This window comes from Erpetoichthys calabaricus, chromosome 3 (genome assembly GCF_900747795.2).
Source record: "Erpetoichthys calabaricus chromosome 3, fErpCal1.3, whole genome shotgun sequence".
NCBI lineage: Eukaryota > Metazoa > Chordata > Cladistia > Polypteriformes > Polypteridae > Erpetoichthys > Erpetoichthys calabaricus.
Window position 1 is genome coordinate 53,361,920 of NC_041396.2, and position 22,516 is coordinate 53,384,435.

General features: G+C 35.3%; 2 protein-coding genes across 4 annotated transcripts in view; one reads left to right on the top strand and one right to left on the bottom strand.

The window, feature by feature from the left end:
* The window catches only part of LOC114648035 (intersectin-2-like), a 277,957-nt gene extending 258,221 nt beyond the window's left edge, over positions 1–19,736 (top strand). For all 3 annotated transcript variants that reach the window (XM_051925602.1, XM_028796817.2, XM_051925601.1), the window contains 8 exons: positions 54–152; positions 2,441–2,608; positions 5,016–5,228; positions 5,938–6,059; positions 10,528–10,610; positions 14,749–14,832; positions 16,246–16,419; positions 18,317–19,736. In XM_051925602.1, the coding sequence (XP_051781562.1) occupies positions 54–152; positions 2,441–2,608; positions 5,016–5,228; positions 5,938–6,059; positions 10,528–10,610; positions 14,749–14,832; positions 16,246–16,419; positions 18,317–18,474 (1,101 nt within the window). In that variant the 3' untranslated portion in view covers positions 18,475–19,736. The remainder of the gene's footprint in view (positions 1–53; positions 153–2,440; positions 2,609–5,015; positions 5,229–5,937; positions 6,060–10,527; positions 10,611–14,748; positions 14,833–16,245; positions 16,420–18,316) is intronic.
* fam228a (family with sequence similarity 228 member A) overlaps positions 1–22,516 on the bottom strand; it is a 218,345-nt gene that overhangs the window by 174,702 nt on the left and 21,127 nt on the right. The gene's annotated exons all lie outside the window — the stretch shown is intronic.

Here is a 22,516-nt window from a genome sequence, read left to right on the forward strand (position 1 = left end):
TTTTGTGTTGCGCTATACTAGTGTCATTAAGTTAAACCTTTTTTCTTTTACAGAAATTGGCTGTTGACCCTCGGTGTAGTGGAATGCCTCTCTCCAGTTTTTTACTTAAACCAATGCAGAGAATCACTCGCTATCCACTTATCATTAAAAATGTGCGTATTTCAAAGTTTGCAATTTAATATTTCACTTTTTAAGTCATTTTGATGCTTATCAATAAAATGTGTTGTGGTTCAGAATTTATTTAGGATAATCCTTTTAGGTCTTTTCCAAGAAGTTTTTAAATTTAAAATTGCCATTACCTCTACACAATAGTGACGAGTTCTTAGGTAACCTGTTCAAATAAAAATATTATGAAAACTCATTTATCTGGCACATACAGGTTCTCTCCCAGTATTGAATTATGTGTTTATTAGATAATTATATAATGACTAGCACAAGAACACAGAAAGTATCTATTTCTTCCTAATTCACATTTCAGAAATTTAGACTTCCTTGACACAGAACACAACATAACATTCTCTAACCTGTTTTATCCAGTTCACTACTGCAGGAGCTCAGAACCTCCTGGCATCATTAGGTATTTTGCATCAAGTAACCTTACATGTGGCATCAGTCCATCGCAGCATCCACTTATGTACATGCCCACACTCATACGGGACAGTATCTGGTGAAAAATCTGCTTAGCAAAATGTAGAATGTGATCTTTCACATAGGAATACCCTGGCTGTGTTATCTGAACCTAGGACACACAGCCTGTAAGCCATCATCATATCCCTTACCACTGTGCAAATTTGCCACATAATTCTTCTATTCCACATTTGCCCTTACTTAATTACTTTGGAGTTTTCTTGAATTCACAAAAGAAAGCTTAACAGTTTTTTCATGGTAGAATCCATCTTTTTTTACAGGTCTACTTGTCTGTATACTTCCTGACTAATTGACAGACAGGAGGTTTTTTTAATACCCCAGAGGGAGATTTGTTTGCAGCACAAAATTGCAAAACACAGGACATTGTCATACAAATGCAATAAAATAAACCAGGCAATAGCATGTGACAGACATTGTTATAATCAGTACACATTACTCATAACCACATAATTTCTACAAATCAGAATTCACTTTATATCCCGCCCTGTAATTAAACTCTTTTAATCAGAGTTAAACAAGATTGCTGGTAATATTCCTATTCATTCTGTTATTTGTATCACTTTGACCTGGCTATGTAAAATATTATGGTACCCAATTAGTAAAATTCTATTAATGGGAAGACATACTGTTTGTCTGGACATTAAAGAACAATTGTTTAGAGCTGTTGAAGAACAGACAGTGCTATTGAAACTTGCCTACAGGATTACTATCAGAACTGGAGATTACTTCCCACCTCCAGCAAAACAATTATTTTGTTAAATACTGAAGCATTAAAAGAACTACACTTGAACCACAAACTACATGCAGTGTACTAGATGATAACAAGAGCTGTTGACTGACTAAAGTTTTGTCGGACTGCAGACATAAAATAACATAATTTCAAAACTTACCTTTTTCTGATGTGCTCAGTTGCTAAATTTCTACAGTGGTCACAAATTAGATTCATGATTGTACACTACATTATATTGTATATCATTAGTGGTGTGCTGTACAGTTCACAAGTCTGACCCTTAGTAGTATAGCCCCTCCTGTTATTAAACAGACAAAAGCCAGAGAAAGATTACTAGGTGGATTTAGGTTTCACCTGACTGCTTTTTAAACCAGGTACATGTCATAGGATGAAATCTGAAAAAACAAATTTAGTTAGATTTTCTTGGTATATGTCCCGTAAATATGTTGCAGTGTCCATTGGTAAATATCTGTTAAGGAGATTGGGTCAGTAACCCAGTCATTCAGCTGCCTGATTTGGAAGCTTACTCTTTCAATAATATAGGGTTCCATTTAAACATATATCACACATATGGTGTCACACATTGTTAATGACTGTCCACTAACTAAATTTCTCAATGGTATATCTTAAGTGCTTAGTGCCCAATATATTTAGTTTGAGGCTCACAAAAGCAGTACCTAAATACATAAGTTCATAAATAAATGTTTTTCCTAACCTATAAAGAACATGGGGTAATTGATATGTTATTCTAACAATATTGTTAACAGCAGCCAATATTATGTCATTTTTTACAAATACTTTAATGTCATGGAAAAATAAATGTCAAGTATGTACCGTCCATAATTTGTTATGAAATTACAAAGTAATTATCTGCTATTGATATAGGTAATAGATTTGCAGTTCACACAAAACCCATTCAAGAAATATAGGAAGTTAAGTGTTACTGCCTACTGAAAGTTGTTTCCTTTACAATTAGAACTTAGTCTTAGAACATGACTGATAAGTAAAGAACAAAACTTATGACTAAATAACTGAGTATTGCCTTGTTGAATATTATTACAGATCTTGGAAAACACTTCTGAAATACACCCTGATCATAGCCATCTCAAACTAGCTCTGGAAAGGGCAGAGGAGTTATGCTCTCAGGTTAACGAGGGTGTTCGGGAGAAGGAGAACTCTGACAGATTAGAGTGGATTCAAACGCATATCCAGTGTGAAGGACTCTCCGAGGTAAACAGAAAATCGTGCTTTCTAGACTTAGGTGTCTAGTTTTTGCAGTAAGCAAGAACAGTGTTCATCAGATATATTCATCTACAATAGCATACCAATATTTGAACTACAAGCTTTCAATGAAGTTTGACTGTGACCTTGAATTTGAAGGTGACATGAAGCTTTAACATTATTTTCAGAATCCAGAAATCCATTTCTAAATGCCTTGACTGGACTTAAACATCTCTCGAAAAACCTATGGAAGGAAAACTCGTCTCTGTGAAGTTCACATTACCTGCACAGTTGGCTCTTCTTGGCACTGCAGATATAATAGGCCAGTCAGCTAGTTGAATTCCAAAGTCTGTTAAGAGCAGGAATTGGTTATTTTTGATGAAGGAATTGGTTAAAATAAAAATCAGTTGTGGTCCCAGCTGTCCAGGAAAATAACTTGACATCTACAGTCTAGAAGAAAGAGGCACCATTTATATTCTTAAATGTTTCTGGTTAAATGAATGTCAATATGTGTGCATTTTGGTCAGTCTTTAATCTTGCTTCAAGCTTTTTGCTTCCAAGCGCCAAAAAATTGATAAGTACAATCTCTGTCTAATTGTCAGACAGCTACATGTATGGAATAGTCTGCTTGGCTTGTCTTGCATGGACTGCTCATGCTGTTGAAGTAAAGGAAGTTGTAATTGTACATACCAAGATGCCCTATTATAAGAGAATTGGAGACACGAGCTTAGGAGAGATACCTAATCCTCTTTGCAGAAGCAGAGGAACACTAAGAATAATTGTCAGGAGGACACATCATTATAGCGTATTGGGCCCAAACCATAAGCAGGAACATGTTTACATTTTAAAGGTGAGATCTCTAGAACAGGCTAAAGACTGGTTATTGTCCTATAGACTTTTAGGTTGCTGAACACAGTGCCTTTCTGGATGAAATGAGGTTTCCTTGGTTAAATCAAGCTATATAGCAATTAGGCTATGTAAGAGACCTGGGCCGTTAAGGGTTGCAGAAGAGTCAAAGGTACAGTTTTCTCAAGGAAAATCAGTGTGCACCTAGAGTTTATAAACTTAGCCCTGATTTGGAATATGGTGTCCCATTTAGCTGGGATTATCTCTGGTGAGGATTTAAATTTTCCTTTATAGCAGAGGGCGGAGAGACCATTTGAGTTAAAGAGTCAGGAGATGTGCTGTGGTAATAAGAGCTTAACTGTAACAGTTAATGCCTGTTATTGCACAGACCTATATGGAAGAATCGGCAACAGGCTGATATACAAATGAATGTACTTCTCAACAGTACTTATTAAAAGGAGGATTTATAAAGAGCTAGCAGTTGCATTACAAAGTTTCATTGCATCCTGAGCAATACATAAGCCTAGCATTACATTAACTGCTTAATTCTCTCTTCAATAAATTAATGTTGATGTTTCCACAGTCCATCTTAATTAAAGAAGTTGGCAGTATATTGTTTAGGAATTGCAGGAATCTGTTTAAGACCATCCTTTCATTTCAAGAGAATTTGACATACAGTATTGCCAATTCCTGTTAATATCTGAAGTTTTCATTGGTTATTTCTGCCACTCAATCATGTACAGTATATATACATATATATATCACATATTTATGAATCAGTCTTGTGAGTGAAAACCCATTGCATTTGACTTTTTAAGTACAGTATATGCCTAGACAACTTTAATAAATGTGTTAAAAGAATGATCACACAGTTCTATTTTTATATTGAGTTTGTTTAGAAATATGTGGTTTTATCAGATTTTAATAGCTAGCCTTAGTCATATCTTGAGCTGTATTGTTTGTATAACTCCTGAAAGACACCAGCAAAAGACTCACCATTCACTAGATACTAGCCTGACATTCTGCTTTCATTTGTACACTTACATGTCTGTCAGTCCATATATGTATATTACCACTAATATTCATAGCTCTTGGCTTAAGAAATGAGGTAAACTGCTGTTTTTTTAAGTTCTCATATGACCATAATCGTACAAGATTTAAGGTTTTCTATGTACTGTATCAATTGCTAGGTTTGTTTAGGTTTTTACATTCTATGTAAATTAAATATTTGAAGTCAAATAGCATGTACAGTGTATATTGTTTTTTTACTCAGTAATGTGAATCAGAGTTTCATAAAATTTCACATGTTCAGTATTTGGATTGTTTTTAAATTTCAAAATGTATGAGCAGGAGTAATATAGACAGCTATAGAAAATCCCAGTTATTCTTATCTATCTGTGTTTGTTATTTTTGAAATGATATGAATCGTAACATTTTAAATATTTTATTTGCAAATTTTGATTAATCACAAGTAAAATTTTAAAATTACATTTTTATATATTTTAATAACCCAATGATTATTATTGTTTTTTTAATTATTTTGTTTTATGTTATTATGTTATTTTTTTAGCAACTGATCTTCAATTCCTTGACTAACTGCCTGGGACCAAGGAAGTTGTTGCATAGTGGCAAAATGTACAAAACAAAGAGTAATAAGGAGTTGTATGGATTCCTTTTCAATGACTTTCTTCTTCTTACCTATATGGTTAAACAGTTTGTCTCTTCTGGCTCAGATAAACTATTCAGTCCCAAGTCTAACTCACAGTTCAAAATGTATAAAACTGTAAGTCCTTAGTTTTTTGATACTGTTGCTATAAATTTATTCTTGCAAGATTTTGTCCTGAACATACAGTAATATTTATTTCCTGTTAATAATGATATATCAGCAGGCTCAGTGCAAGTTGCACAGTAGTCAAAGACTTCACACCAGTTTTATGAAGTAGCAATTAGCACAAAACACAAGCATACACCATGACAACTGTAAACACTACTCGACCTTTAGTGTATTTTAAAAAGTAGGGGTAAAACTGATCTATAACATTTGAGAAAGAACATAGAAACATAGTGAAAAGCACACACTAAAGCATTACAGTAAAAAAGGCATCTTTACTTGATATATTGTTTTTCTAGCCTCACACAGAATGAAATATGCTTTAGTTCTTTTCTAAACAATGAAAGTGCTAGCATTTCAGGGGGCTTACTAAGGATCATAAAATGAGTTAGCTATGGGATTTTTTGACCTGTTGCTGTTTACCTAGCAGATCAGTGCCATCCAACCTCTTAGCCATTGTTTTTGTAATAGTTGCTTTCTTTAGTTGGAGGTTCTTATCATTAATGTTTCACTATGTTTTTATTATGCATTTTTGTTGTTTCAGCAATTTAAATAAATTGTTTTGCTATCCCAATATTAACTGGAGATAGTGTTATTCATTTCTGCTGATTTTTGGAATAATACTTTTATCAATTTTCTTTTGTGTCATTTTCTGTTTCAGCCAATTTTCCTCAATGAGGTTCTTGTGAAGCTTCCATCTGACCCTTCCAGTGATGAGCCAGTTTTCCATATATCCCATATTGATAGAGTATACACACTTAGAACAGAAAATATCAATGAAAGGCAAGTGACACAGTATTCATTTTACAGTACATAATAAATGGCATTTGCATCTTACCTTAATTAATTTGCAATATTTGATTATCCACATCAAGTAAAACATCAAATAATGAGAATAGACAACATGTGCTTTTGTGACAGTTTTTTTTTCTTTCAGATAAATCTGCTTCTACATATGGTTCAGTTCCCATTAAAATTTCATGTATTGTTTGTGCCACACAAGTGTGCCTCAACATTCTGTGTCTCATGCTGCATTAAAACTGAGTATGGATATATGGTTACAAACAGTTGATTTTCTCCATTTACTTCTCTTTTTTTTTTTTTTTTTTTTTTTTGTGCACAGAAAAATATGCTTTCAGTTTAGATATAGATCCACATTATGCACCAAGGACTAGCATTTAAAAAGTTAATTCACAAGTGCCTTTCTCGATATACAAGAGACAGTAATGCATGCAGCTTATGAAAATATGTACCTTTTCCTGTATTTGCTCTTTTAACAAGGAGGCTGCAACTGCAATGCAGAAAAGTAAATTGATGAATAAACATGAAGTAACTCTCAAGGACCTTTTGGATTTCAACATAAGTTAATGGCAAACACAATGCATTTAAAACTATTAAATGTTAAATATAACATTTCATATCTAACAGATACTTGTATATAGTCATAAATCAATTTAACCATAAATTCATTTTTTAGTTCTGTTGTGTACTCATAGACACCACATGTTCGCCTGCTGTCAGCTTCAGGCAGAAGAGATGGTAAAATAAAGCAATGAATCAAAGCAATGAAGCATTTGCCCCTAACAAGCAGATTATTTCACATTTTAATGCACTGTAGCTAAAGACTACTTATTACAGTACTCTTAGTTATGTTTGCAATTTTTTAAAAGTCTAGCATCTTGTAAGTGTGCTACATGCTTTAGACCAGGGGTCGGCAACCTTTTGCTAACTGTGTGCCAACTTAAGGTTTCAAATTATTCAGAGTGCCAATATCACATATCATTTTATACAAATCGAGGTCAATATGCTTATTTTACCATATATTTTATTTTTATATTTTAATTAATTAATATATAGTGATATTCAATAATATGTAAACTTGTAAACAACATTAAAAGAAATAGAGTTTCTTGAAAGATTTTTAAAAAAACTTTTTTATTATTAATGGGAGTCTTGCCCTTGCATGGTCTTGGCCAGTTGCTCAATATCGACAACATACTTTGTCACTTTGAGTTTGACACAATTTTCTGAATGTTCAGGTGTTAAGCGACTACGCTGTGGATTTAGCACTGCTTTCATGTGAGAGAAAATTTGCTCACAGGAATAGGTTGATCCAAAAGCTGAAAGAAGAGCAAAAGCAATTTTCTTCAAACAGATGTAATAATTCGGAAGGGATGTCCAACAGCTGAGAATAGCTGCAGACTTTTCTAGATTTTCATTTTCCAGAGACTTCCGTAGTTCAACAAATTTTGATGTCCATAATTCTGAAGATCTGAAGTCAATCTGTTGCATTTCAAAGTCATCTATATCCATCCAACTAAATAGTTCCAACTGGGTAGTTTCCAAATCAATTATATCAGGCTTAATGAGATACGAAAATAAGGATCCATGAATGTGAAAGTCTTTACTTCGTTTATCAAATTCTGCTTTGAGTGCTTCAATGTACTCTTGAAGCTCATCTACATTTACTTCAAATTGATTTGAGAGATTCTTCACATTCGGGAAGTACTTGAATGCTTTGATGTTGATATCACGGGTAAAAATGTCTAGTTTCATTGTAAATGCTTTCCAATAGCTGAAAAGATCAAGTACTGTTTGTCCCTGTCCTTGTAATTTCAGATTAAGTTCATTTAAATGTGTGCTTATGTCAGTCAGAAACATCAACTTTAACACCCAGTTGTCATCATTCAGTTCAGGAAAATGTTTCTTTTTTTCATTAAGAAACACCTCACAGGTGGCACAGTGGTAGTGCTGCTGCTTTGCAGTAAGGAGACTGTGGAAGATTGTGGGTTCCCTTCCCGGTTCCTCCCTGTGTGGATAGCGCTTTGAGTACTGAGAAAAGCGCTATATAAATGTAATGAATTATTAATGAATTATTACCTTAATAGCTCCAAGACAACTGACAAATCTATTTAAAACTTTGCCTCGACTAAGCCAGCGAACATTGCTGTGTAGCAGAAGATCTCCATATTCACACTCAATTTCTTGTAAAAGAAACTTGAACTGCCTGTGAACCAGTGAAGAATGAGAAATTATAAAGTTGACTATTTCAACAACAGTTGTCATCACAGAGACCAAATTCAGAGATTAGGTCTTTACACATAGGCTCTCCTGGTGTATAATACAATGAAAATTCAAGTTTGCGGCCAACATGATTTTCAAGAAGTTTTACAAATCCTTTCTTCTTGCCAACCATTGCAGCAGCACCATCGGTTGTCACACAGAATAACTTGTTTAAGTCTATGTCATGTTTAGCAAAATAACTAATAAATGCAGTCAAAATGTCTTCTGCTTTGGTTGTGTCATGAAGTGGTAATAAGCAACACAACTCTTCATAAATGTGATTATTTTCAGGATATCTTGCAACCAAGGCTAAGCGAGACAAATCGTTTAAATCAGTGCTTTCGTCAAGCGCAACACTAAATACTTGAGATTGTTTTAATCCAGATATTTGTTTAGTTGTTACATTTTCAGCTAAATCAGTTATGCGCCTCTCAACTGATCTTGCAGAAATTGGTATTTCTCTAATACGCGTGAATATAATCTCCTTATTTGGTAAATCACCGAATAAAATTTCAGCACTGCTTAAAAAAGTTTCTTTGATGTATTCTCCGTCTGTAACCGGTTTCCCGTTCAAAGCAATACATTCAGCTATTTTATAACTACATTCAGTAGCTTTAATCTTCATTCCAACTGCTTTGCTCAAAATACTAGTTTGTTTTTCGAAACCAGAAATAGCTTTTTTGATAGCTTCACTTTTCTCTTCTGAGGTTTTAAACTTAGACTGGTGTTTTATTTGAAAGTGTCTTTGTACACTAGATGTGCGACACACAACACTTTCACGACAGAAAGCACACACAGCACGATCTTTTTGTCCAACAAATCCATATTCTTTTGTCCAATTTTCTTGAAATGGTCGATGATCAAGTTTCCTTTACTTTCCTTTAAACGCAGAATTATAGATCTACATACGTGCATATGAGAGGAAAACCGTCAGTAAACTGTCAGCTATAACTAGTCATAATGACACTACAATGCCGATCGCTGTACACAGCTTGTTTAGAAGCGTGGGCCTTAATTATAATGACGTTTTTTCTAAGTAGATCTAGGAACTAATAAAAATATAACCATCTCAGTTTTTTTATACAATGGATATATTTAGATTAATCAATATGAACCATATATATTATTCAACTACCGGCATCCGGCCTTTGTAGATCTAGATCTGCATATTTGCAGCACGTGACCGGAAAGTCGTAACCAATGTTCATATTAGAAAACATTTATAAAATGCAAAAACCAACGTTGTTCTATAGTGGGTATCGTTAAAATATCACCTGAAAAATTATATCTGTGCTTGTATACAATGAAATCCAGATATACACACAACAGGTTTTAAAGCAAATGCGCCACAATTTTTTATGTTATAGAATTTTGATCTCGCTAGTTGGCGTTACTGTCGTTAGTTTCTGAGATTTCGCATATAGACTGTTCCCCTGACCTACTTAGACTGCTGTTACAACAAGTCTGGATAAGTCTGTGGCTGGCACCCTGCTACGCCCAAGTGCCGAAATGAACGAGGAAACCCCGCTAATCGATTTATAATCAACTTTATACAGGAAACGTGAAGAGTCTGCGTGCCATTTGAAATTGCTTGCCGTGCCAAGTGTGGCACGCGTGCCATAGGTTGCCGACCCCTGCTTTAGACTTTAAACATTCAGGTATTCTATTCAGTAATAAGGGCTACCGCATTTTGAAGCTTTAATGTATATGTCAGAAGAAATGTTTTATAATCAGATTCAGAGGGTAACAGGGGAATAAATGCAAAGTTAAGAACAACATTTACATTGGTCATACTGCCTTTTGCTAGCATTGATCCTTGTGACAGCATTATAATATAAATGAAGGAATAAAATAAAACATACTTTGATAATCAAAATGTACATTTGAAGTATGTTTTGTCAGTGTGAGTCATTATGTTATCATGACTTGATTAGTATGATTCTACCCTTTTTTCCCCCCACTTGAATTCTGTGAGGGTTTAAAAGGTACAATTACAAGAACTGGGTAAGGGATTATGGCAAATCTTGGAAAAAATATCTGTTGTGAAATCTTCCTCTGTTTTTTATGTATTCTATATATCAAAATAATAGTTGACCATGCAGCATGTAAGACGCCTTTAAAATTCTGAGAGGAAGTATGTTTTAAATTTTTTAAAAAAGTAAATTACTCATCATATATGTTCTATTAGGACTGCCTGGGTTCAAAAGATTAAAGCTGCATCTGAAAACTTCATAGAAACAGAAAAGAAAAAACGAGAGAAAGCATACCAAGGTACAAAACCACAGATTTGTTAATTTGTTTATTACAATGTATATTTAAACATGAAAGTAATTTGCTTATAAAACTATAGTTAAATATCCCTATACAGTAAAGATGGCTTAATTAGCATAAATTTGTTTACCTATGCCAATTGTTCTGTTTTAATTTTCTCTGAAAGGAACATACATATGTGTATATATATATATATTATATAATATATAATATATATATATATTATATAAATAATAATAATATATATATATAATATTAATATATATATATTATATATATAATATAAATTAATATATATATATATTATATTATAATAATTTATATTTATATATAAAATATATATATATATATATATATATTATATATAATATATATATATTATTATTATATATATATATATATATATATATGTGTGTGTGTGTTACAGCCAAAACCCGAAATTGGCCAAATCGGGAAATGGCCAATGTCGCTGTAAATTGACCGGCCAATGTCCGATCTTTTCCTGGATTTGGCCAGCCAGTTTGCGAAATGGCATGGGGCAATCGGCCAAAGTCGGAAGGAAAAAGGCAATGAGCAGCGTTTTGTTGCGCACTTAGTAGTGCAATTGCGTTGAGTGTAGCCTTGGCGGCTCATGTTTAGAAAGCGGACGCCACTTGGTTGTTTCACAATAATTAAGATCAGGTATATAAGTAGATTTCACATTTCTGTTATCATTTTAGCAATAAAATAGTGACTTAACATCAGGGACCTATTTTATTGACCTTAAGGTTAGTGTTTGGGCGAGGGGAAGGCCGTCTCAAGTGGCGTCCACTTTGCTGAACAAGACCAGCCTTGAGCAGTTTCTCGTGCAGAATGGAAAACTCACTTCTGAATCTGCATCTGAAAATTTTTAAGCATCTTCGCACCTTGAGCGGACAATCTTACATCAGGACATCGGATTTTGACCAGGGAGTTCTCGCCACTTCGCGAAATGGCTGGCCAAAGTAGCATATATGCTGGCCATTTCTAGTACTTTGGACTTTGGCCACACCTCGCGGCCAAAATGTGAAATGGCCGGTCAATTCAGGAACTGGCTGAACTTTGGGTTTTGGCCGTAACATATACAGTAATCCCTCGCTATATCGCGCTTCGCCTTTCGCGGCTTCACTCTATCGCGGATTTTATATGTAAGCATATTTAAATATATGTCGCAGATTTTTTGCTGGTTCGCGGATTTCTGCGGACAATGGGTCTTTTAATTTCTGGTACATGCTTCCTCAGTTGGTTTGCCCAGTTGATTTCATACAAGGGACGCTATTGGCAGATGGCTGAGAAGCTACCCAACTTACTTTTCTCTCTCTCTTGCGCTGACTTTCTCTGATCCTGACGTAGGGGGATTGAGCAGGGTGGCTGTTCACACACCTAGACGATACGGACGCTCGTCTAAAAATGCTGAAAGATTATCTTCACGTTGCTATCTTCTGTGCAGCTGCTTCGTGAAGCGACATGCTGCACGGTGCTTCGCATACTTAAAAGCTCGAAGGGCACATATTGATTTTTGATTGTTTGTTTTTCTCTGTCTCTCTCTCTCTCTCTCTCTCTGCTCCTGACGGAGGGGGTGTGAGCTGCTGCCTTCATTGTCACTGCTTTGTGCCGCGGTGCTTCGCATACTTAAAAGCCAAACAGCCCTATTGATTTGTTTGCTTTCCTCTCTCTTTCTAACAGTCTCTGCTCCTGACGCGCACTCCTTTGAAGAGGAAGATATGTTTGCATTCTTTTAATTTTGAGACGGAACTGTCTTCTCTGTGTTGTCATGGAGCACAGTTTAAACTTTTGAAAAAGAGACAAATGTTTGTTTGCAGTGTTGGAATAACGTTCCTGTCTCTCTACAACCTCCTGTGTTTCTGTGCAAATCTGTGACCCAAGCATGACAATACGAAAATAACCATATAAACATATGGTTTCTACTTCGCGGATTTTCACCTTTCGCGAGGGGGTCTCGAACGCAACCCCCGCGATGGAGGAGGGATTACTGTGTATGTATATTATATATATATATATATATATATTATATATATATATATATATATATATATATGCGTGTGTATACTATGTATACTGCTCAAAAAAATTAAAGGAACATTTTTTAATCAGAGTATAGCATGAAGTCAATGAAACTTCTGGGATATTGATCTGGTCAGTTAAGTAGCAGAGGTTTAATCAGTTTCAGCTGCTTTGGTGTTAATGAAATTAACAACAGGTGCACTAGAAGGGCAACAATGAGACAACCCCCAAAACAGAAATGGCTTTACAGGTGGAAGCCACTGACATTTCTGTGTCTCCCAGCACAGTCTCAAGGGCATGGAGGAGATTCCAGGAGACAGGCAGATACTCTAGGAGAGCTGGACAGGGCCATAGAAGGTCCTTAAACTATCAGCAGGAGTGGTGTCTGCTTCTTTGATCAAGGAGGAACAGGATGAGCACTGCCAGAGCCCTACAAAATGACCTTCAGCAGGCAACTGGTGTGAATGTCTCTGACCAAACAATCAGAAACAGACTTCATGAGGGTGGCCTGAGGGCCCGACATCCTCTTGTGGGCCCTGTGCTCGCTGCCTGGTACCATGGAGCTTGATTGGCATTTGACATAGAATACCAGAATTGGCGGGTTCACTACTGGCACATGTGTGTGAGTGTGTGTGTATATATATATATATATATATATATATATATATATATACACACATGTTGTAACAATGGCGCTATATAGTGCCCGACCTGGTATAGATTACACTCGGAGGCATGTATAAAATAACACAATTTGTTTATTTTCTTCACCTGTGGGGTGCGTTTTCCCCGTGAACCCCACAGGCAATACACAGTCCCAAAAGCACTTGCTACCAACACACAATCCTGCCCTTCTGGCACCACCACTCCTCTCTTGAAGCTTCGTCCTCTCCTCCCGACTCTAGCCCCTTGAGTACTGGCTGCAGGCTCTTTTTGTAGCCCTCCTGGAAGTGCTTCAGGTGGTAATTGGCCTTATTAGCCTTCACTTCCGGGTGTGGCTGCATTTCAGCCCACAGAGGCTCGTTAAGCCATGCAGCTCCTTCGGGTGGTGGCCATGGAGCCCAACAGGTCTGAGTCCTGAAGTCCCAAACCTGTGCCCCCAATGCAACCCAGGAGGGCTGCCACCTTGCGTTCCGGGGGACGTAGAGTGCATCCTATGGCTGCTCCCCGCATCCAGTGTTGGAGTGCTACTCTCGTCACAATGTATATGTGTGTGTGTGTGTGTGTGTATATATATGTATGTATATATATATGTATGTATGTATATATGTATGTATGTATATATATATATGTATGTATATATATATATATGTATGTATATATGTATGTATGTATATGTATGTATGTATATATATATGTATGTTATATATGTATTATATGTATATATGTATATTATATATGTATATATGTATTATATATATATGTATATGTTATATATATATATATGTATATGTTATATATATATATATATATGTATATGTTAGCAGATTGCTGGTCAACCACAAGCGTTACCTGGTAGGTAACCACCCATACAATCAGATTGTGACACAGACTACGAATGCCGTGAATATATGTATATATATATATATATATATGTATATGTATGTATATATATATATGTATGTATATGTATGTATATATATATATATGTATGTATATGTATTATATGTATGTATATGTATGTATATATATATATATATGTATGTATATGTATGTATGTATATATATATGTATGTATTTTTTTTTCCACAAATTCATTTTCATGTTGTATTAGTTATTGTTTTATATCACATTGTAGTAACATGTGGCCTAAATCTACAAATTCAGGAATTGTACTTGCTTTAATCCCTGAACATGTTATCTAGGCGTTTCTTTTATTCATGTGCTTTAGTGATGGTAAAGTGTCTTGCAGCTCGTTAGAGTCAATAATGGCTGGTTATTATGGTTGGTGGTCCTTTTATATCATTTAGCATAATAGACATGAAAATATAATCCTTTACATACCTAACCAAACAGGTTTACTTTTCTGGTTTTCATGTTAATTGTATAACTGCACCAGGTGCAACTATTATAATTTGATTATTTTTATTTACAGCACGTTCTCTTAAAGCAGCAGGAATTGGACGATTACTGGTGAACATCATTGAAGCAACTGAACTGAAACCATGCAAGCCTAATGGTATGAAGGTTTAAGGTTTATTTAGTCATGTTTACACAAGAAAACATGAAATTTGCCTTCTCAGTTGCTTCTAATAACAGACAGAATGAAATAAAACAGACAAATAGAAACAAGAAAGGTTAAGGTAAGGCAGTTAGATAATAAATATTTATACCAAAAAAAGGTTACAGGATATATATCAACAACCTTAATCATTATCTCCGATATTTCTTATTGAAAAGTCATATGGCACTAGGAAGAAAGGAGTTTCTGGAGTGATTTGTGTGGGTTTTCAAAGCGACTATCCTTCCTGATTTACTGAACTTTATTTCCGCATGTAATGGATGTATGTCATCAGTTGAGATGATTTCCAGTTTCTTTAACATTGCCCTCTGACACACACTAGTCAAATCATCTACATCAGCCCCAATAACTTTAGCTGCATACTTTGTAATCTGCTGGAGCTTTTTTGAGTTTTGGTTTGTCAAACTATTAAACCAGGCAATGAAACTGAAAGTGATCACAGACTGGATCATACTGCGATAGAAGGACAACATGAGGTCCTTGTCTACTTTAAATAGTTTGAGTTTATGGAGGAGAAATAAGCGCTGGTTGCATTTAGAAAATAAATTTTTTTATTTGTATTCCAGTTAAGATTGTTATCTAGGTAAGTTCCTAAGTATTTATATTCAGTCACTATTTCTACCTCCTCTCCCAGAACTACAATAGGTGAACATACAGATTTCTTTGGTCATTTTTACATTCAGAGTGAGAAAGTTTTTATTGCACCAGTTTACCATACAGTCCACTTGATTTAGATAGTAGCTTTCATCCTCCCCAGATAAGCGTCCTATGATCATGGTGTCATCTGCATACTTGATAATGGAGCAGTGGTCATTATTCTGTCTCAGGTCACTTGTGTACAGAGTAAACAGTAATGGTGATAAGACACACCCCTGCAGACTTCCTGTGTTTGAATGAATGACTATTGAAAAAGTGTCCTGAACTTTAAACTGTATGAAGTTACACATATTAACATAATTGTAGAATTTAAAATGCAGAATTGTAAAAGAATTAAGTAAAGTACACAAGTTTTGAAGAAAGTAAAAAGGTATTCTTTCATAAATGCAATGTTGTAGATTAGATACTTACTGCATGCTTTTAATTGCACTTTTGTTTAAAGGTATGACATAGTTTATTTTTTTAGTTGGTTTTCATCAGTATTGACTTTACTTTTACATACCTTTTAAGAAATGTTGACACAGCATAATTCAATTTAATTCAGCATATTCCTAATGAATATTCTTAACACATCATCATCAGCAGCAGCAAAGAAAGGTGTGTGAACTGACAATTTTCAATACATGTTCTGTACCATATGTGTGTCTGTAATTTGTTTTGGTAACTTTAAATACTTTGTTTATCTCTCTAAAGGAAAAAGTAATCCATATTGTGAAATTACTATGGGATCCCAATGCTTCACAACGAGGACATTGAATGACACTTTGAATCCAAAATGGAACTTCAGCTGTCAGTTTTTCGTGAAGGATATATATCAAGATGTACTGTGTATCACTGTTTTTGAGAGGGATCAATTTTCACCTGATGGTATGAGCAGAAAACATTCTAATGTGTAATTATTAATAGTTTGTTAGTAACAGTATTCTTGAGATTAATACATACGTATATAAAAATTGTAAACGCCTTCAATTTCCTGAGCAGCTGATTTAATCATAAAACTTTAGTAATGTTTATAAATTTAGACATGATCTGCTGTATAAGCTGCAATACTTTTTTAGGTATTGTCTAGTGTGAGGTGTCAATGATGTAAATTTCTATGGCTCAAGAGCAAAATATTAATTAATGAAAAAATACACAACCATAGTGTAAGACGGGTTTCTGACGTCCTTGTGGGAGTCCAATGGACTGTGGCAGCATACTTGTTTGTGTCCGGAACTGCTCCGAGGACTTCAGCTCCATAGTCATCTAACAACATTTTTTTTAACATTTAGTTACAGTATGCTGTAACTTTAACATGTGACTTTAAATATGTTTGATAACTTTTCAGGATTCTTAGGTACACAGGTTATTCTGTAAAGTCAAAGGAGAGTGATAATTATCCATAATGTGCACATCATTTAAAAAATGACAATGTACCCAGGATTCTGAGACTTTAATGAAACACTTCAAATTGAAAATGGTTCCTTTTCTTTTTCTTGTGGGTCTTTCTGAAACTTAAGTGACATGTTGGTCACTTCAGTTGGTCTGCATGATAAGAGAAGGATTAAGAAATGACACCTCCATAGTTTTTCTCACTTACAGTGCCTGTTAATAAATGGGAAAGTTTAAAATCATGCAGTCCCCCACACCTCTCCTATAAATCAAATATTCAAGATGTGCTAATCTGATAGAGCCTTATACCACTTAATCAAATAAATAAAGGCACAATTATATTATTTTTGTTAATTGGTTGTGCCCCGTTGTTTTCTTTGGAAGTGAACCTTGAGCTGTTTGCTTATTCCATGCAAACATTGCTATCCATATGAACTGGTTTAAGTAGATTTAAGAAAACAGTGCTACAGTGTAAGCTGCTTCATATGGATTTCAGAACTGCACATCTTTACATTTTGCTGTTCCATTGTACACTGGCATCATGAAGTGGATTGGAGAACAACAATTCATTCCACTTTTTATGAATTAAAGTTTCTTATTTTCCAGGCAGTTGGGGTAGGGAGTCAATGGACTCTGTGGTCTAGCTGCCTGCCCACCAACTTGTTGGCCTCTCCCCAACCCATTGGTCTCTGCTGCTGGCACACATACTTTTGCTGAATTTTCTGATGAGTACCATGAAAGGCACTCCATCATAGATTCAGTATTATTCATTTTTGTCACAGTACTTACTGTGAATTTTGCCATATAAAACAATTCTATTCTTAGCAACTTTTTCATCACAAGGCTAAACTAAAAAATTACTATTTAAAATAGTTTATTCTCATATGTTTTTGCTTAATGCAGCTGTGGCTTATGTTGTGCCAGAGTCTATCTAACATATTTAGACAGGATGCCAGGCCTTTACAGGGTGACAGACTGATGTTGATCAATCAATTTTGTGATCTTTCCTGTCAGCTTACTGCTTTATTTCTAAAAAGAACACGTTACTGTTACAGTTAAATGGAACTTGAGAATATCTAATGTGCAACACTTGATAAGTTACTATTAGGGAGCTCAGTTTGTGTTAATAATAATATGTGAAAATGAGATATTGGAATAAGGCTTTGTCCACTGGCACATGAAGTAACAGTATGGCAGGCCATTGCTTGCACAGATAATTTTCAATATCTGACTTTTGATATGCATGGAAGAAGAGCTAAATATCTATACTGACCTTTTATTAGTATTATTATTTTCTACATCTTAATGAATGGCTTTTTTAAAAATCACACATTCTTTGTCATTTTTTTTTGAAAGGAAGGTGTGATTATTATCTTTTTCATTGTTGTCGCAGATTTCTTGGGTCGCACTGAAGTACCTGTAGCAAAAATCAAAAAAGAACAGGAGACAAAGGGCCCTTCCACAAAACACCTGCTGTTACATGAAGTGCCAACAGGGGAAGTCTGGGTACGCTTTGACCTGCAGCTCTATGAACAGAAGACTCTGCTGTAAGATGTCGCCTACTACTGGTTTATTACTTTTTGTTGATGGATACTGTATATTGATTAATGTCCAGCAAGTTAAAATTGCACATGGTGTCTTTCAAGCTATTTTGTCCTTTTCACTGTTTTTGGCTAAAGTGCTGGCTAACTATGCAACTTGAGCAGTGCTACTAAAACTGTGTGGACCAGGAGGGCTCTGCCTGTGACCCCAGATGTTCTTGTGAAAAGGCCAGTGGGAACAATGTGCCCCCTTAAATGAACGGCTAGGAAATTGGCACTAGTGTTGGCTGTTGCTAGCCTGCTCTGATCTCAGGATTCTTGTCAAGTCTTGGCACACTCAAAAAGGCCTCTTTTACCGCTTTGGAGGGCAAGCGCCAAAGCCATCCTGGGTTTGCACTGTTCTGTATAGTCCGTCAGACATTTTTTTATTGCCAATGATTGAATTGTTTTAATTAAATTTTGAGGAATACAGCAAAATTTATGAGGAATATTTTTCCCATTTTGGAATATTTTGATCTATATTTCTTAGGGAGAAAAAAGTATTTTTGAGAAGTATATTTTTTTTCTTCACTACAAAACAGTTATGTGTACATAGAAGTCTTCCTGTAGTCTTGCCAATGTGTTTATTAATGTATATAAATAATATGGACTGGCACAGGCGGTTTATTAGAGGTGTCCATTTGGAGTAACTTTAGATTTTTTTTTGTTCCCTTTATCAATAATTTGAGGCAGAATGAAAGATTATTTGAATCATACCCGAATAAATGGAAAACATGTTTAATTTTTATTTATATTTTAATTTATAAATGAATATTGTTTCATTGGTGTCATGTGCCTAGCTTTTCCTTTTTTTCTATTTTAGGAAGTTTTCAAATTTAAGACAATTTATTTAATTTATGTTTAAAAAGCTATAAAGGAAAAAGCAAATATATATGGAGTCTTGATTCAGAAAATCACAGAATGGTTTATGGTTGTTGCTTGGCATTGTTTAATGTTAATTCTGAAATTCTTTAGAGCTGAATTATCTGCATGATCACTTGAGAATAGCATAAAAATGTGAATTCCTGCAAGTCTTTAAGAGAATAAATATATGAAAGAATGCTAAAAGCTACTGAAACGGAACAGGTTAAAGGTAAATGCAAATCCAGACATTTACTTCATAGACATCTCGATGTTTTACATATTTTAAACTGAATTTTATCGCTTGAGTTATTTTTAATCTTTTTTTTGGTAAGAAATGCATCTGAAAAATAAAACTTAAATTTAAAAATGTTTCTGCGTCAGTACATTAATTATTTGTTTATTTATTTTCTGTGTGAAAAGTGGCAAGTGATCCTGCACATCAGCCGGCTGCCCGCCCAATCACAGGGTGCTGTATTTTGTGTTATCAGTAGTGGGTGTGAGGTACAAAGCACATCTGGGTGGGATTTTGTTTTAAAGTAAATAAATAAATAAAACCGTCCAGGGATATCAGGTCTTAACCAAAACACATTTTGCACAATTTAAAGGTATAGTGCTCCACTGTAAGGGCTCTTTACTTTTAGTCTGCAAGGAGAATCTCCAGCTTCCACTATTACAACTTGTTCCCTTCATATGGTGATGGAAACTGACCATGCTGAAGATTGCTTTAATAAACATTAAAACTCACTAAAGCGTAAGTTTAAAAAAAATATGAAACACAAACGTTAACAATGTTAAGACAAGATGCTACACTAGTTGCAAATGTTCAAACCAGATAATATTGGATTGTGAACTGATTAACTACAGAAGCTGTGCTAAAGATGAGCCAAACATGCTACAATAAAGATTGGTTGCTCACTGTTAGCAGTTGAAGTCTTTATTGGATACTTTTCATGATTGGTGCAGTAAATATTTAGTACGTACTGTATTTGTCTCAAGGTGGAAGTGTAGTTTTTTACAGAAGCTTAATAAATAATTTATAACAAGCAACAACAACTCCTTTCTCATACCAGAACTGCTATAAAGAAGAAAACTTCTGACTTGGCTAAAGATAAAAAGAGCAGTCTCCATCACGTTTAGACAGTATGAAGGCGTATTGCTGTTGGTGTTAAGGAGCCCCAGTAGCATTTCTTGACACACTTCTGCTGAATAATTTGTTGGCTGAAAGTACTCTGTGTGTCAGGGAGAGCATATGTGGCATTATTCATAATAGGACGCCTTTTTAATTCTCTCCTTTGCTACCTCCAGGGGATCCAGAGTGGGTCCTGTAACTGAGCCTACCCTTTTAATTAGCTTGTTGATTTGGTGGGCCTCTCCTGAAGTGATGTTTCCAGCCCAGCACACCACAGCGTAGAAAATCACACTGGCCATCACAGAGTTACAGAAGATGTGAAAGTGTCACTACTCCCATTAAAAGAATAAAGTCTCCTAAGGAAAAGACTCTCCTCTTTCTAATGTAGTTCCTTGGTGATACTAGACTTGTCCAAACTGTCACTAATGTGGACCCCTGAGTACTTGTAGAAGTAGACCACCTCTATGTCCACTCCTTGAATAGTGACTGGACATGGCGGCTATTTGGTGCAGTGAAAGTCAATAGTCAGTTTCTTGGTTTTGCTGATTTTAAGTTGCAGACATTTCTCTTTGCACAAAGAAAAAAACTTCTCTAACTGACCCCTATACTTTTTTCATCCCCTTTATCAGTACATCCCATAAGTGGGACTATTCGTTCATTTTGGTTTGAAAAATGATTTTGTCCACATATCTTTGGATGATGTGTTGATCCTCTGATAAAGACAGTAATAAGTGTCTTTACTTCCAACAAAGCTCTGCTAATTAGTGACTTTATCAGAGCCACTAAAATGGACTGTTTATATTTTATGAAGACTTAGCAGCAACCACTTGATTGTTTTCATTTAAACCAAGCACTCCCTCCAGGGTTTGTTTAAATCTCTGAAACCTATTTTTCGGGGACAGGAGGCGGTCTTGTGATAATTTACTGCAAAGACCTAAAATTATCACCGGTTCAACTCCCTGATTATTCTTCCTTTGAATTGTTAGCTGGCACACTCTGCTGCCCTTCAACTACTATAATTGCTGTCTTATACAGACGTCCTAAACCATCAAGTATTTTATTGCAGAACATTTTACTGTTTTAACAACTCCATGTGCTATGTCTCCAAATGTCATCCTTATGGGTGATTTTAACAAACACGTTGATATTTCAACTGATGCACTTACAAATGATTTTAATGGAATGCTTGACTGTTTTAATTTTAACTCAGTACAGTATGTGAATTTTTCAACCCATAACAAAGGTCATATTCTAGACTTAGTGTGCTGCTCTGGTATTATACCATACGGTCTTCTACTGAATTATCCATTTTAGAATATAAAATGATTGTATTTGATATTAGCATACCTTCCAGTAAATCAAAGATGTTATCTTATTTCTTATGGAGAGAACAAGCTAACACTCTGTGCTTGCTACATATTAAAGTCTCGTTTAGGCAGCTGCCCATAGCCAGATAAAGCTGTTTGTGTGTTGCGCTATAAAGCAGTTAACACACAAGTCTTAGTTTCCTTAAGGCAGCAGCTGTCCACGTGTGAATGAAGTCATAAACGTGGGGTGCTTTACTGAAGACTCCTTTTACTTGAGGCAGGTGCCCACATGCCGCACACATGGAAGTCTCACTTTGCTTAAGGCCACTGTCCACGTGCAGATAAAGCTGTGCATGTGGGGCGCTATAAAGCAGAAATATCAAGCACTCATACACACACCACAGTTAGTTATAACTACATAGTGTAGATGAACCAAAATAATGAGCAGAGTAACTTCAACGATAATGCAGTCCTCTTCAGTGAATTCAGTGATTGTGCACACCAGGGAGATGAAACTTAAAGACTGAGTCGTGAGGCTGAGAGGTTAGCCTCTTGTATTTCATGATTTGAGGGTTTTAAATTATGCTTTTTCAAGAGCACTTCTCCAGTAACAACACTAGGGTAACAGAACCGAAGCTGTCCGAGTCCATTTACAGTCACCGCCTCATTGGTGACCTCCCGAGTGTGGACGAGATGTGGCTCATCCTCTGAGA